This window comes from Danio rerio, chromosome 10 (assembly GCF_049306965.1).
Source record: "Danio rerio strain Tuebingen ecotype United States chromosome 10, GRCz12tu, whole genome shotgun sequence".
Taxonomy (NCBI): domain Eukaryota; kingdom Metazoa; phylum Chordata; class Actinopteri; order Cypriniformes; family Danionidae; genus Danio; species Danio rerio.
In genome coordinates, this window is record NC_133185.1 from 36,281,308 (window position 1) to 36,295,477 (window position 14,170).

General features: G+C 33.2%; 1 protein-coding gene and 1 long non-coding RNA gene across 10 annotated transcripts in view; both read right to left on the minus strand.

Moving 5' to 3' along the window:
• The window catches only part of LOC137496596 (uncharacterized), a 39,403-nt gene extending 32,808 nt beyond the window's left edge, over positions 1-6,595 (minus strand). For 2 of the 3 annotated variants that reach the window (XR_012386432.1, XR_011017064.2), the window contains exon 1: positions 6,176-6,595. This is a non-coding gene — a long non-coding RNA (uncharacterized lncRNA). Of the gene's footprint in view, positions 1-6,151 lie in introns of all 3 variants that reach the window. The other variant, XR_012386431.1, reaches the window with a different exon arrangement.
• A 5,560-nt stretch (positions 6,596-12,155) lies between these two features.
• The window catches only part of robo3 (roundabout, axon guidance receptor, homolog 3 (Drosophila)), a 265,569-nt gene continuing 263,554 nt past the window's right edge, over positions 12,156-14,170 (minus strand). For all 7 annotated transcript variants that reach the window (XM_005172638.5, XM_005172637.5, XM_005172636.5 and 4 more), the window contains one exon: positions 12,156-12,951. In XM_005172638.5, coding sequence (XP_005172695.1) covers positions 12,940-12,951 — 12 coding nt within the window. In that variant the 3' untranslated portion in view covers positions 12,156-12,939. The remainder of the gene's footprint in view (positions 12,952-14,170) is intronic.

Here is a 14,170-nt window from a genome sequence, read left to right on the forward strand (position 1 = left end):
GAGTTTGAGCTCAGGTAGATCTTGAGAACTCCCCACTGTAGTAACTAATGAACAGATAGTGATTGCTCTTAAGAGATAACTACTTACTAGGAGAATGTCTATGGTGCCGATTTGGAATAGTCAATTAACTTAAGTTGCATGTTTTTGGACGGTGGGAGGAAACCGGGGAACCCGGGGGAAACCCATGTGAGCACGGGGAGAACATGTAAACTCCACACAGAAACGTCGGCTGGCTTGGTAAGGACTAAAACCAGTGACATTCTTGCTGTGAGGCAACAGTGCTAACCATTGGGCCACTGTGCCACCCATCTTGAAAAGGAGGAGGAGTAGGGGTGGAAGAGGGGATTCTTCAAAATAAAGATGCTGGAACTTAGGGTTTTTATAGTGGCTTAGGAACCGTCTGATGGGTGAATCATGAATTGAATAATGCGGGACCACATTATTTATTATTCACATCATAAGCATGTGATCCTCTTGAAATTAATTTATAAATAAACTTTACTTATTTTGTTGTGCCGCCAAAAAAAATTGTTTACAGTAATTCTATTTTCAGCATTGGCATGGCCAATCTGAATGCAGACAGAAACATGAATAAACAGCATGGCTTGAAAGTACAATATTTACATTTGGCATTTTATTTATCAATATTTAATTTTATGTCGTTATGCCAGCAATAGTTGTTAATAAGTGTTTTATATTTCTTTAATATTTATTTGATATTTGACGAGTTCAGATGCAAAAACCACTAAATGCCGTCTGAAATTTTCTCGTATAATAAGCATTTTTTTCAGCCTCCTACGCTTATGTTCAGTTATTTCACTCTAAAGAACTTAATTGTCACGATAAAAGTACAATTTCTCAGCTTCCACAAAGGAGTCAAAAAACAGAAATGCTAATTTTAGAAGAAAATATCAAATGGCATTTAATTTTTGCATCTAAACTCATTTCTACATTATTAATCAAACACTTGCCCAGACGTTTTACATAAAGAAAAACCATCATATTTGAGTGAGTACATATTTCAGCATATCCTTTAAAACGTTCAAGTGGAACTAGTCCTTTCCATGTGGTCAATATTAACAAACTGAATACATCGCGATATGCATCTCTATCAGGATATGAGATGACTTGTATATCGTGATTTAAGATTTTTGTCGCCCAGCCCTATTGCCACATACAGTGAATCCTCACACTTTAGACTGTAAACGCTAATATCATTCTTTTCTTGCCACTAAAGAGCATTCAGGCATTCTAACCTGGTGTTTGTCATAAAACATCTTGACATTGATTTCAAAGCCAAATGCCAAAGCCGCTGTTTTACTAGCTTGTTTGAACATCGTCCTCTTGGTTTTAATGTGGCAATTGCATGTGCTTTGCATACATTAAAGGAACAATGAGGTTGAAGACATCCATCTCGGGGTTCTGTAATTAACATGGAAATGGGAGAATGGTATTTTGACTGTGCTTCGCTCGCCTCTGGCCCTCCTGGGCGTGTCTCCAACGACACAAAGCTAATGAATGAGCTAGTGATTTATGGGTAGTGGGCTTACACTTAAAGAAGAGTGCGTGTCTTGACTACTTGGTCTGAATTCTAAGGAGACCTTTAAAGGTGAAAGCTCAGATAATCCTTGTGCCCTCTATAGCTCTCAATAAATTGCACCCTCTATTGGATGTGCCTCTAAAAATGGTCTCTGAAAACTGTGAGAACATGACACTTATTGTTTATAAGTTTAATGGCACAAATAAGCATACCTATGTGGTGATGTTGACCAGATTTCTGCAAACTGAAACATGTTCTTGGAGGTAGAGCCTTGTTAAAATGGAGAGTTTAGTTCCAATTTGCTTCAACGACTGCCTGGAATGTTCTGGTAATCCTGCAGGCCTGCAAGCTTTGGATATTTATATCAGTTTTATATTTTCTAAACGAGACTTTTGTCATTGTTTTGGAGCACACTAGCAAACAGATAACCTTAAATCTAACAGACTTTAAAATCTAACCTTTTTTTTTTTATTTCATGGGACATTTAAAAAGTGACAAATTGTATAATTTGTTTCTGCCCAAATAGTTTAAATTCACTTAAACTCTTAGTCAAAGACCTTGAAAACACATCAAAAAAACTGTTCACACTATATTATATTATATTATATTATATTATATTATATTATATTATATTATATTATATTATATTATATTATATTATATTATATCATATCAAATTATATTATATTATATTACATTATATTATATTATATCATATATCATATCAAATTAAATTATATTATATTATATTAAATTATATTATATTATATTATATTATATTATATTATATTATATTATATTATATTATATTATATTATATTATATTATATTATATTATATTATATTATAAGGTTAAACTTTGAAATCAAATCATGTGCTCAGAATTCTGCTAACTGAAACATGCTCTTGGAGGTAGAGCTTTGTTAAAATGAACAGTTTAGGTCCAATTTGCTTCAACGACTGCCTGGAATGTTCTGGTAATCCTGCAGGGTTTGATTAGTTAGTTCAGGTTTGTTTGACAGAGAGTGCATGTCCTCTTTTTCAGCACTGCTGGTTCCTGAAATATTTTTACTAATCACTTTAAATGTATTCCGATATACTGTAAGGATGCGTTAAAACCTTATATGTCATTAACCAATCCAACCATGAGGAAACTTTAGATTTTATGGCAATTGAAGTGTATGAAATCTGAACAAAAGTCAAAGTTATGAGATGTGTTTATTTTACGGATTAAAGAAGAAAAAGAGCTACACACTTGTGAAGTATTGTGAATGACACAATGGAATAAAAAAATGATGGAAAGATCTAATAGTATTAATAAAAGTTATTGCAGAAACATTGTATTTTGTTTATTGCTAAAGAAAACACCAAATAGGATATTTTGATGAAGGCTGAAAACAAGCAATCATTGACTTCTTTGGTAGGAAAAACAAATACTATGAAATCAACTTGTTTGTGTTCAACAGAAAAACTTAATTCATAAAGGGTTATCATAAAGACACTGTAATAAGTCAGACCTTTACTCAATTAAAAGCCTGGAACACCCAAGTTGTATTCCCGGTTTGTTTTGTATCAAATGTTAAACAAATTTCAAACAAAAAGTATTAAACAAACCTGATAAATATCAATTTGAATAATCAATGACTACTGAGTTGTCAATTACTTTAATTACCGTTTACCGTATTCAAATCTTTCAGCTAAGTGAAATCTAGGGCCCTATCATACACTCGGCGCAGTGTTGCGCAAGGCGCGGCGCAATAGTCTTTTGCTAGTTTCAGCTTGGTGCAAGAGTCGTTTTGCTAAGCTGTTTAAATGGCAAATGCATTAGCGCTTATTTGTGCACCCATAGGTGTTCTGGTCTAAAAAGGAAGGCGTTCTGAGGCGGACCGCTGGCGCGTTGCTATTTTGAGAAACTATAATAGATTTTTCATTAGACCAAAACTAACCCGGTCTAAACTCTGGCGCAGAGTTGCGCCTCGCTTACGCACTGCTTAATACGCACAAGAGAGCAATAGGCAAATCTCTTTACATATGAAAAAATTTAGATATTAAGGTTATATATAGGATATAATAAGAATAGATATAGAATATAAATATAAAGGATTAAAATATTACAAAACATATTATTTTCTAGCCTACATAAATATGAAAAATCACTGCTTTTATGTCTTCTTCATCTCGGGAGGCTTTTTCAGTTCATTTATAACAATTTGCTTTTGTATAATGTTATTATTATTAGCAGTATTATTTATTATATCCATATGTATATTTGTTTTATTAAAAACAAGCTTAGATTTGCCCAACTGTCAGGTTTTAGACTATATGGGGCACAGCATGTGTTTTGGGATATAACTCGAGTTTTTGAGCACACTTTGTTATTATTATTCATTTATTTGTTTGCTGGAAATTAGAATTGAATTTAGAAATAGTTGAAACGAATATTTCCGCTTAACAAACAAAAGTATTTATTTATAGACTAATTGATGTCTGTGCGTAAAGGTTTCCCTATCCAAGAGCGAATGTGAAAGTAGTTCCATTATCTCTCATTCTCACGCAGTAGATGCTCTGTTTAACAGTTTTCTGTTAAAAAAAACTGTGAACTGTTTGCTTGTGAAATGCTAATTTATTTCCACTTAGACTTACTTTGCATCCTGTAAATAGCTAATGCGCTCTTGGCGTGACGCAGCTGGCTCTTAAAGGTTATGGGAGATGAGACTCTAATTGGTTTATTCTCAAAACACACCTATAACTCATTAAGAAAATAAACTCAACCCTTTTAGACCATGCGCCATGGCGCAAGGCAGATTTTCCCATCCTTAAATTAGCAAAAACGCGTCCTGACACCACGCCCTGAAAGCGTTTGCGCCCTGCGTTTTGCGCTCTGCGCATGGACCGTCAAAATAGAGCCCCTAAAGTTAAATCAGTAAGGTCAGAGTCAGTGTTGCCATATTGAATGGTTTTAAATTTGTTTGTGTGTGTAAAATGGCATTGGCGGGTTGACAAAATGTGGGCGGTTTTGACATGTAAATTTCATATGCAACTTAATGAAATTTAAAATTTAACAAAACATAGCTGTGTGCTCCCACTCCATTCAGTTAGTGATCAGTGCATAGCATAAACCATGTGGGCCCACCTGCAAGAGGGGGTGAGGGAAAGTTGTATCAAAATCTGACTCCCGGACAAATCTGACTCCCTTTCCCGTGCACGCACATCACAGCTTTTTATCATGACACGTCTATCGCAACTGACAGCATTGACAAACACAGAATTGACAAGCAGCACCTACTTATGTTCAAAATAATTTAAAACACCAAATGGCACAAATTTATACCCTGTTTCTGAAGTAAAACATATTTTAATAGGTAGCTATAATCTGCACAACATAAGTGTTGCAGTGTTTCAATGTGATCTGGATATGTTGTGGTTCTGACAGGCCTGTAGCCGGAAGGGGGATTCGGGTGGTTTGAAAGACCCACCCTCACTGAGGTGCAGAATTTGCCCCATACATGAGCTCATTTGTCCTATTTTGACTATTAAGCCATCATAAATTGTGAAAGAACCCCATCAAAAGCTTTAATACCAAGCGGAATCTGAAGAAAGTGAAGTCATCGTTCACTACTGCATTGTTGTTCAATAGAGGCAATGGATTTTACAAATTTTATTTTAGATTTATTCTAAATCTTGGACCTTATTCTTGAAAGAAAAAAAGGCAAAATTTTTATACTAATTATGCTATTATTGTTATTCATGATTTTTCAAATGTATTTTTCACCAAAAAAAGACCAAAAACATCGTTAAGGTCTACATTGTTATTAAGTTTTAATTACTCAATATTCAAGTGGACAAATTCTGACTGTAGAAACATGAATGTGCTGCTCAGTTTGTTATTTGCCTAATAAATGACAATAGACTACAGTTTTTATTTTAAAACTTTAACAGATTTAATTTTTTCGAATGATATATGTAATAAATTTTTATTTTTTATTCATATTTCTTTATTCTAAATCTTTAGGAAATATTTTTAGTACATCAAAAAAGTGTACGCGACTATGATGACCACCCGACAAGCTAATTCAGCCAAAAATAGAGCCTAAAATGTCACTAGTATTTAAACCATAGAAAATGAAGTGAATAACTGCAAAAAGGTCCAGTTTTTGAGACAAAAGAACCACCTCATCCACCAGACTGGCAATGGGCTTGGCTGGTGTTTGCTGTGTGGTTAAAACTTTATGATAGTAAAGTAACTGGGTTAATTTCGATTGAATAAATTCAAATTAAGTAAAATATTACTCTAATATTTTGGGCAATTTTATTTTATTTATTTTTTATTTATTTATTTATTGTTTGTGCGTTTGGCCGGGTTTTGGACAGCTTTTGGCCTGGAAAAAGTCACATATTTCAGGTAACACTGGTCAGAGTTTGTACACATTGACATATTATGCGTTTTATCAGCACATTTTAATGAAATATATTATCATGTCAAGTTAGTTGTTTAATAAAAACAAAGCGAATAAAATGTTCCACTGTTAAACTATGCAAATGGCTGGTTGTTTAACTATTCTCATGTCCACTATCTACAAGCACACGCCATTTTATCATTTCTAACGTTACTTGTTGGCTTTCTGATTTTCTCACCTCAGGCTAGTGAGTCTCAGGTGGGAGTGACTCGCATTCTTTGTTTTCTCATTCCATTCTTTACCCTCTACTCGCTTTATTTAAATCAGTTTCTTTCTCCACTCTTGTTTTCTTCGTTCCTCATCCACAAACAGCCCACAGCATCCACTATTGCCCTGGAAGAGCTGATTTCATGCCCTTCGGTGAGGTGGAAGTTCCTGCCGTAACCGTAGAAACCGAAGATTTACGGTCTCGGCTGTTAACTGTCGCACAGTTTATTACTGAAAATGTATATGTTAAAGGGACCGTGCGTAAAAATTCCTAATATTGATCACTTTTTCAATAGACAATGTGTGAATAGCACGTAGGCTAATAAAACTTCTGAAAGCCTGTGGACTTTGTAATGTAAGTTATGCGAGAAACCATTTTTGCAGAGTAAACAGGATGTGACGTACCAATTCGAGTACTAGGTCTTCTATGCGATTTTGAATGAATGAAACTTATTAATATTTTATGGTGTCTTTGTTAAGAATAAAGCAGTGCTTATTTACATATTCTGCTAAAACGGGTTTCTCATCAGCATGGATAACATGGGTTTAAATGTTAACAGTATCACTGACACTTACTAAAGCAATAAACAATATTGCATTACTGAATCACACTCTGTCTCTTTACATTATTTGTAGGCCCTGCATGCACAAGCAACAAGTTATAGCTGCAGTTCACTTATTTTCTATATTTAAAAATTTACATTGATTACTTTGCTAGCTCACATTGCTGTATTTAAGTTGAATAATAAATCCATGCAAGTAAAGCAGCGGTTCTCAATTCTGGTCCTCACCCCCAGGGGGTGGAACCGATAACCAATAACCTAAAGAAATGGAAGGGCATCTTCTGTGTAAAACACATACTGGATAAGTTGGCGGATCATTCCGCTGTGGCCAACCCTGATGAATAAAGGGACTAAGCCAAAGGAAGATGAATGAAATTATATGCAAAAGAAAGTCCCGCCCCTACTCTAATATTTAGTTTCAGTTAGAAGTACATGGCCATACTGGAATAAAAGTATGGAACAAAATCAATGCCTAAAGTCTTGAATTAAAAAGCTTGTTGAATATCACAAACTGAAAAAAATAATACACCGTATTAACAAGTTCTTGCATTTTAATGACTTGAATTCCAGGGTTTGTATTTTTAGGTCCTGAAATTTAACATATCTGTTTGTTTAAGCTTTGAATATTTCAACGAAAAATATTTCAAACACGTTTTCATACTTAAAAATTAAATAATTCATATTCAATTTTCAGATTTCACTTACAAAATATTCAATACCCTTTAAAAATACGATGTATAATATTCCAAAGGTCATTTTCAGTTCATTTTATTTCAGTTCAAATATTCGCTTCCATAAATTCAGTGGATCAAATTCGACTATTAAAATTCAACATTACATCCGGGAACTGCAGGAAAAGCAATAGATTGCAGATTGAAGATCGCCAGCTGCTCTAGCTTTCACCAGCAGGTGGAGATGGAATGTAAGATTTTTAACCCAGTAAACAGGCGAGAAAAAGGCTAATAAAGGCACAAAAGTAGCATTTAATATTAATATCAATGCCTTGGACATTATAAATGATAAAAAGTATGAGTAAAATGAGTAAATGAGGTTTTAGTCATCTATATTTGCCCTTATGTAACGGAAGCCAGCTGGTGATCGCGTAAATCTCAGTTCTCGGATCCAGTGACAGACGTTGTTCTGCAATCTTATCGGAGCTTATGCCGGCTCGCTCCCTGCTCGGACCGGTGCAGTTACTTGCACATAAACCGCCTTTTGATGAATATGATGTTACACATTGTCTATCATTATTGACTCTTTCTTCCATAGACGCAAAGTATATTGACAGCTAAAGAATATAAACGTAAGAGAAACAGGAAAGGAAATATTATAATAATACAAAATAGATAAACATTGACAGGGCTAAGAACAATTACGAACAAAGATATTCAAAAGCAGAGAGATTTTATGAGAATGTCACACAAAACAGTTTACTTGGAACTGTTAAACAGTGTTCAGGTATGATTTAAGGTTGGTTATGGATGGGGGCGTCTAATTTAAAATAATTTAACATAACATGCGAATGCATTAAAGGAGCGTCTTCAGTTATTGTTTAAACGCAGCTATGTCAGGATTGGGATAGGTTATATAATTTCATTATTTAAATTATGATTGTTAATATTAATATTTTATGACATGTATTTGGGCTATTGCGCTTAAATAAGTCATCTGTGATTCTAAATTAATATTTCTATTTATCCTTTGTAGCTATCACTTTGCTATCGTCTTTCTCTTCTTTTTTCCTATTTTTTGTGGTTCTGCCACGGTTACGTTTGCAAAATGTCTTTAGTTTGTCCAGAATATTTATTTTCCACTAAAATAGAGACGAAGCAGAAGGAAAATGAATGAATTGATGAATGAATGAAATGATTGACGTTTTTATGCATGTGCGGTGCGGCTTGCTCACGACAAAGACGAACGAGTGGCCCGCGAGCTCCGGTGGGCGGTCAGAGCCAGCGCCGCATCTGGTTAAGAGATGCTGGATGGCTGCCAATATGATAGGAATTCTTCCGAAGTTTCAGATGATATCTGGGCTTGTGCATAATAATGTAAAATAAAAGTGAAAGTCATGACATTTGGCCAAGCATAAGAATAGCCTACAAGAGTGTTTCGATTATTATCATGACATGTCATGCTTGGGATTATATGAATAACACCTCGCTGTTTACCTTTCCGAAAGTGGAGCTGACGTCGGCGCGAAATTGCTTGTATAATTGTAAAAAGAGTGATGAATATTAATGGATTTCTTATATCTGTCATTTCTGATAATATAATTGATTTAACTAGTATGAGAGTATCCAACACTCATTTAGCAAAAATGCATCCAGAATCCTAAACCAATAACTTTGTCAAGCCAAAATTATGATTTTATAGACCAATGATTTTTTTAAACAAGAAAAAAGAAACTATTAGCTACCCTAGCAATTGTTTATTTTAATATGATCATCTCAAAATATAAAATAAAAACATAATTGTTTGACTTTGTGAAATCATAAAACACACTTGCAGAAAAGAGTTAATAGAATAAATGAGCAAATACACTCCAGTAGATGGCGATTACAGCTCGGTAATAATCCCATGATGATAAACAGAGCTGATTTGCAGGAACCCCTCAACCACGCATGTCAAACCACGCATTCTAAACATTAATCTTATGAAACTAGCTGAAGTGACAACTATATTAAATTTAAACCAGTTTAAATAAGTTTATAATAGCTGCAAAAAAGATCAACATTGCTAATCATAAAATACAAACGGTTGCTGAAAAGTTATAAATAATGGTTTTCTCATTTAATACTGAAAACAAATTAAAGTCAGTTATAACTGCCTATTATCAAACCACAGGCGACTCATTTTATTACTTATAATTGGCTGCGACATTGCCACATTTGCGTTAATACATTTTTCTCGCCTATAGGCTACATAACAATAAAACAATATTCTGGACAAACTAAGACATTTTGCAAACGTTTAACCGTGGCAGAACCCCAATAATTAGAAAAAAGAAGAGGAAGACAGGCATGAGTGAGTCAATAATGATAGACAATGTGTAACATCATATTCATCAAAAGGCGGTTTATGTGCAAGTAACTGCACCGGTCCGAGCAGGGAGCGAGCCGGCATAAGCTCCGATAAGATTGCAGAACAACGTCTGTCACTGGATCCGAGAACTGAGATTTACGCGATCACCAGCTGGCTTCCGTTACATAAGGGCAAATATAGATGACTAAAACCTCATTTACTCATTTTACTCATACTTTTTATCATTTATAATGTCCAAGGCATTGATATTAATATTAAATGCTACTTTTGTGCCTTCATTAGCCTTTTTCTCGCCTGTTTACTGGGTTAAAAATCTTACATTCCATCTCCACCTGCTGGTGAAAGCTAGAGCAGCTGGCGATCTTCAATCTGCAATCTATTGCTTTTCCTGCAGTTCCCGGATGTAATGTTGAATTTTAATAGTCGAATTTGATCCACTGAATTTATGGAAGCGAATATTTGAACTGAAATAAAATGAACTGAAAATGACCTTTTGAATATTATACATCGTATTTTTAAAGGGTATTGAATATTTTGTAAGTGAAATCTGAAAATTGAATATGAATTATTGAATTTTTAAGTATGAAAACGTGTTTGAAATATTTTTCGTTGAAATATTCAAAGCTTAAACAAACAGATATGTTAAATTTCAGGACCTAAAAATACAAACCCTGGAATTCAAGTCATTAAAATGCAAGAACTTGTTAATACGGTGTATTATTTTTTTCAGTTTGTGATATTCAACAAGCTTTTTAATTCAAGACTTTAGGCATTGATTTTGTTCCATACATACTGGAATAAAAGTCTCAGCATCATCCTGTTCACAGACTTTAAACATGTTGTTTTTTGCATTGAAACACAGCTCATACAAAACTGACTATTAAATGAGAAAACAGTGGGCATGGCTTGCTTTTTCTGCTGTAAGCTGATTGGATGTAGTAAAATAGGCATTTCATTCATAAGAATGGGAAAAGGGTTTCGGGAGAGTTTTTTACCTAATAGACCTCTTCCTGGCCGATCAAACCAAACGGCGATATTTTTATGTCACTAGGCAATGATTGAATCTGCTGGGTATTGTGCGCAAGTGTTGCTGTTGATATTAATTAGATTTTTATGTTTAATATTATTGTTATATTTAAGATTTGTGAGTCATACAGCACCGGGTAACTCAAAAACAGCAACCACAAATCTCTCCTCCATCTTCAAAAGTCTCCGTAGTCGTCTTGACAGCACAAACACTGTAGGCACTTTCAATGGAAACCCCGCCTCTGCTTTCATTTGATTGGAGAATGAAAAAGACGTGACTGACGTAACACGCTTTTTCCACTTAGAGTTGACTTTTTTCAACTGTGAGCACACATCAAACAATGACAAAAATGCGAGGCGCAGCATGCAGTTAAAACGGGAGGCGTGCAGAGCGCATAAGTAACGTTCACGGCCGTTAGTAAATCATTCAAAAAAGGCGCCTCTCAACGCAGAAATCACATTTAGTGTGATCGGCCCCTTCCTCACCATTTCGGTTTGTTGTCATAGCGCTGTCAAAATAGAGGCGTGGGTTAGAGGCGCCCAATAATTTAAAAAGATGTAAATTGAGAATTTAACTAAAAAACAAACAGGAAGTGCATTTTCAGATTTCAATTTTAGATTACAAGAGCAAACTTTTTTTTCTTAATGACATGCGCAGATGAATTGTTCACCACAAAACTAGAAATGTGAGCTAACAAAATCAATATAGTTAGTTTTGATTTTATGTGTGCTTTAATGGCCACCGGTGTCACAAACACTGATTTATACTTCTGTTTTAAGTGATTGGCGTGACTCATGGCACCTGCCTTGTGTGTAGTCGTGCATTTTTACTTCGGCTTGCTGCTTGTGTTGCTTCGCAATAACACTTCCAAACGCTAGCTTGCAGCAGGTTTTTATGTTTCTCGCTGTCAAGTTTCTTTACGGGGGGGTATATTTTTATCTGAACGCTACTTTAATGTACATTTAGCTAAAACTTATTCTGAGGCTTACAAACGTGCAACAACTTTAATCATAAGGTAAACATGACACTTGTAAACATATTGCTCCATTGGGCGCACAGATCTCAGCACCGATACCAAGTCGACCAGTCACAGAGCTTGCGCTATGTGTTGTTGCGATGTGTAGTTACAATTTTTGAAAGCTGCGTGTCAGCGTCATCGTCAGCCACATCGAGGGGTCTCCAACCGCACGAAGGCTGCGCCAGGCTGTCTTAACACACATTTCTAAATCTTAAAATACAGCCTTTTTCATCATTAAATTAAAAATGACAAAATATTTTCAACAACTTATTAATAGACTTTTAAAAACAAGACGCAGCTATATAGCTCAGCAAATGTATTTTATTTTATTTATACAAAACAACAAGGACTACCAAAAAGTTAGTCAAAGAAACATAATTTTGGTTTTTTGAATGAAATACATTTCCTCACGATCTCCAAAAACACTCCTTAAAAAAAGACAAGTACAATCGTTCACAACAGTCGTCAAACTCTCTTGGCTTGGAAAAAAAGGGAGGGAAAAGGGAGCACATTCTTTTGTGACGGGGGGGATCCACAGACGGAGACGGGACGGACAGACAGAAGTGTCCTCGGCTCGGTTAGGTCATGAGACTGGCTGTCTAGCTGGCTGGTCAAACAACACATATTGTGCTTTGTTTTTGTGTTTTTTTTCTTGTTTTTTTTAAAGTTGTTGTTCTCCAACACAACGCGAGTGCAATATTATTATGCTTTGAAATGCTGCTGTATACATTTCTACAAGAGGTTGGCACATTCAGACGTTAACTTATCTATAATATCGGAGCTTTTAACATGATTTCATTTCTTCTTTCATGTATAAATACAATATACTCTTCTTTCCTGGCATCTGGAGCCCATGTAAAAAGCTTCAACGGATGATTATTTACAGTGACGGCGCGATGGAAAAAATGCCCCCATGAAGGTCATAAATAACAATAATAACAATAATTAATAATGCAATCAAAAAGTTCCAGACTCGCACTCTCAAATCTGTACACTCGTTCACTTCTCTTCGGTTCTTCTCTTCGCTTTCCGAATGAAAACAGAGGGATGTCTGAGTAAATCTTCCAGCGTCTCACAGCCTTTCCTTATCTCATCTCCTGGAGAAAACAAAAAGTGGAGGAAAAAATTAGCTATTAAAAAACTCCTACTCCTAACTTTACCAACATTCATTTAAAGTGGCCATAATATAATATAATATAATATAATATAATATAATATAATATAATATAATATAATATAATATAATATAATATAATATAATATAATATAATATAATATAATACATTATAATGTAATATAATATAATATAATGAATATAATATAATAAATATAATATAATCAAATATAATGAATATAATATAATGAATATAATATAATCAAACATAATGAATATAATATAATGAATATAATATAATATAATATAATATAATATAATATATAATGAATATAATATATTGAATATAGTATAATCTAATATAATCTAATATAATCTAATATAATCTAATATAATATAATATAATATAATATAATATAATATAATATAATATAATATAATACAATATAATGTAATATAATATAATATAATGAATATAATATAATAAATATAATATAATCAAATATAATGAATATAATATAATGAATATAATATAATCAAATATAATGTATATAATATAATATAATATAATATAATATAATATAATATAATGAATATAATATAATGAATATAATATAACGAATATAATATAATATAACATAATATAACATAGTATAATTTAATGAATATAATATAATGAATATAATATATAATATAATAAAATATAATATAATATAATAATATAATATAGTATAATATAATGAATATAATATAATGAATATAATATAATGAATATAATATAATATAATTTAATGAATATAATATAATAAATATAATATAATATAGTATAATTAAATGAATATAATATAATAAATATAATATAATAAAATATAATGACTATAATATAATATAATATAATATAATATAATATAATATAATATAATATAATATAATATAATATAATATAATATAATATAATATAATATAATATAATATAATATAATATAATAGCAGTGGTTATTTGAACTGAGCTGGTCTATTCAGCAGATAATCGTGGCCTCTCTGAGAACAAAAGCAGGTATGTCTATAGATGACTTAACGCAGCAGAAATTGTCCATCATGTGACGTGACAAGATCTGAGGAGGAAGAATGAAGGTGATCTTATGGGCAGACCCTCCGTCAAGCACCTATTCACGCTCTCTGTCCGACTGGAAAGATAACGC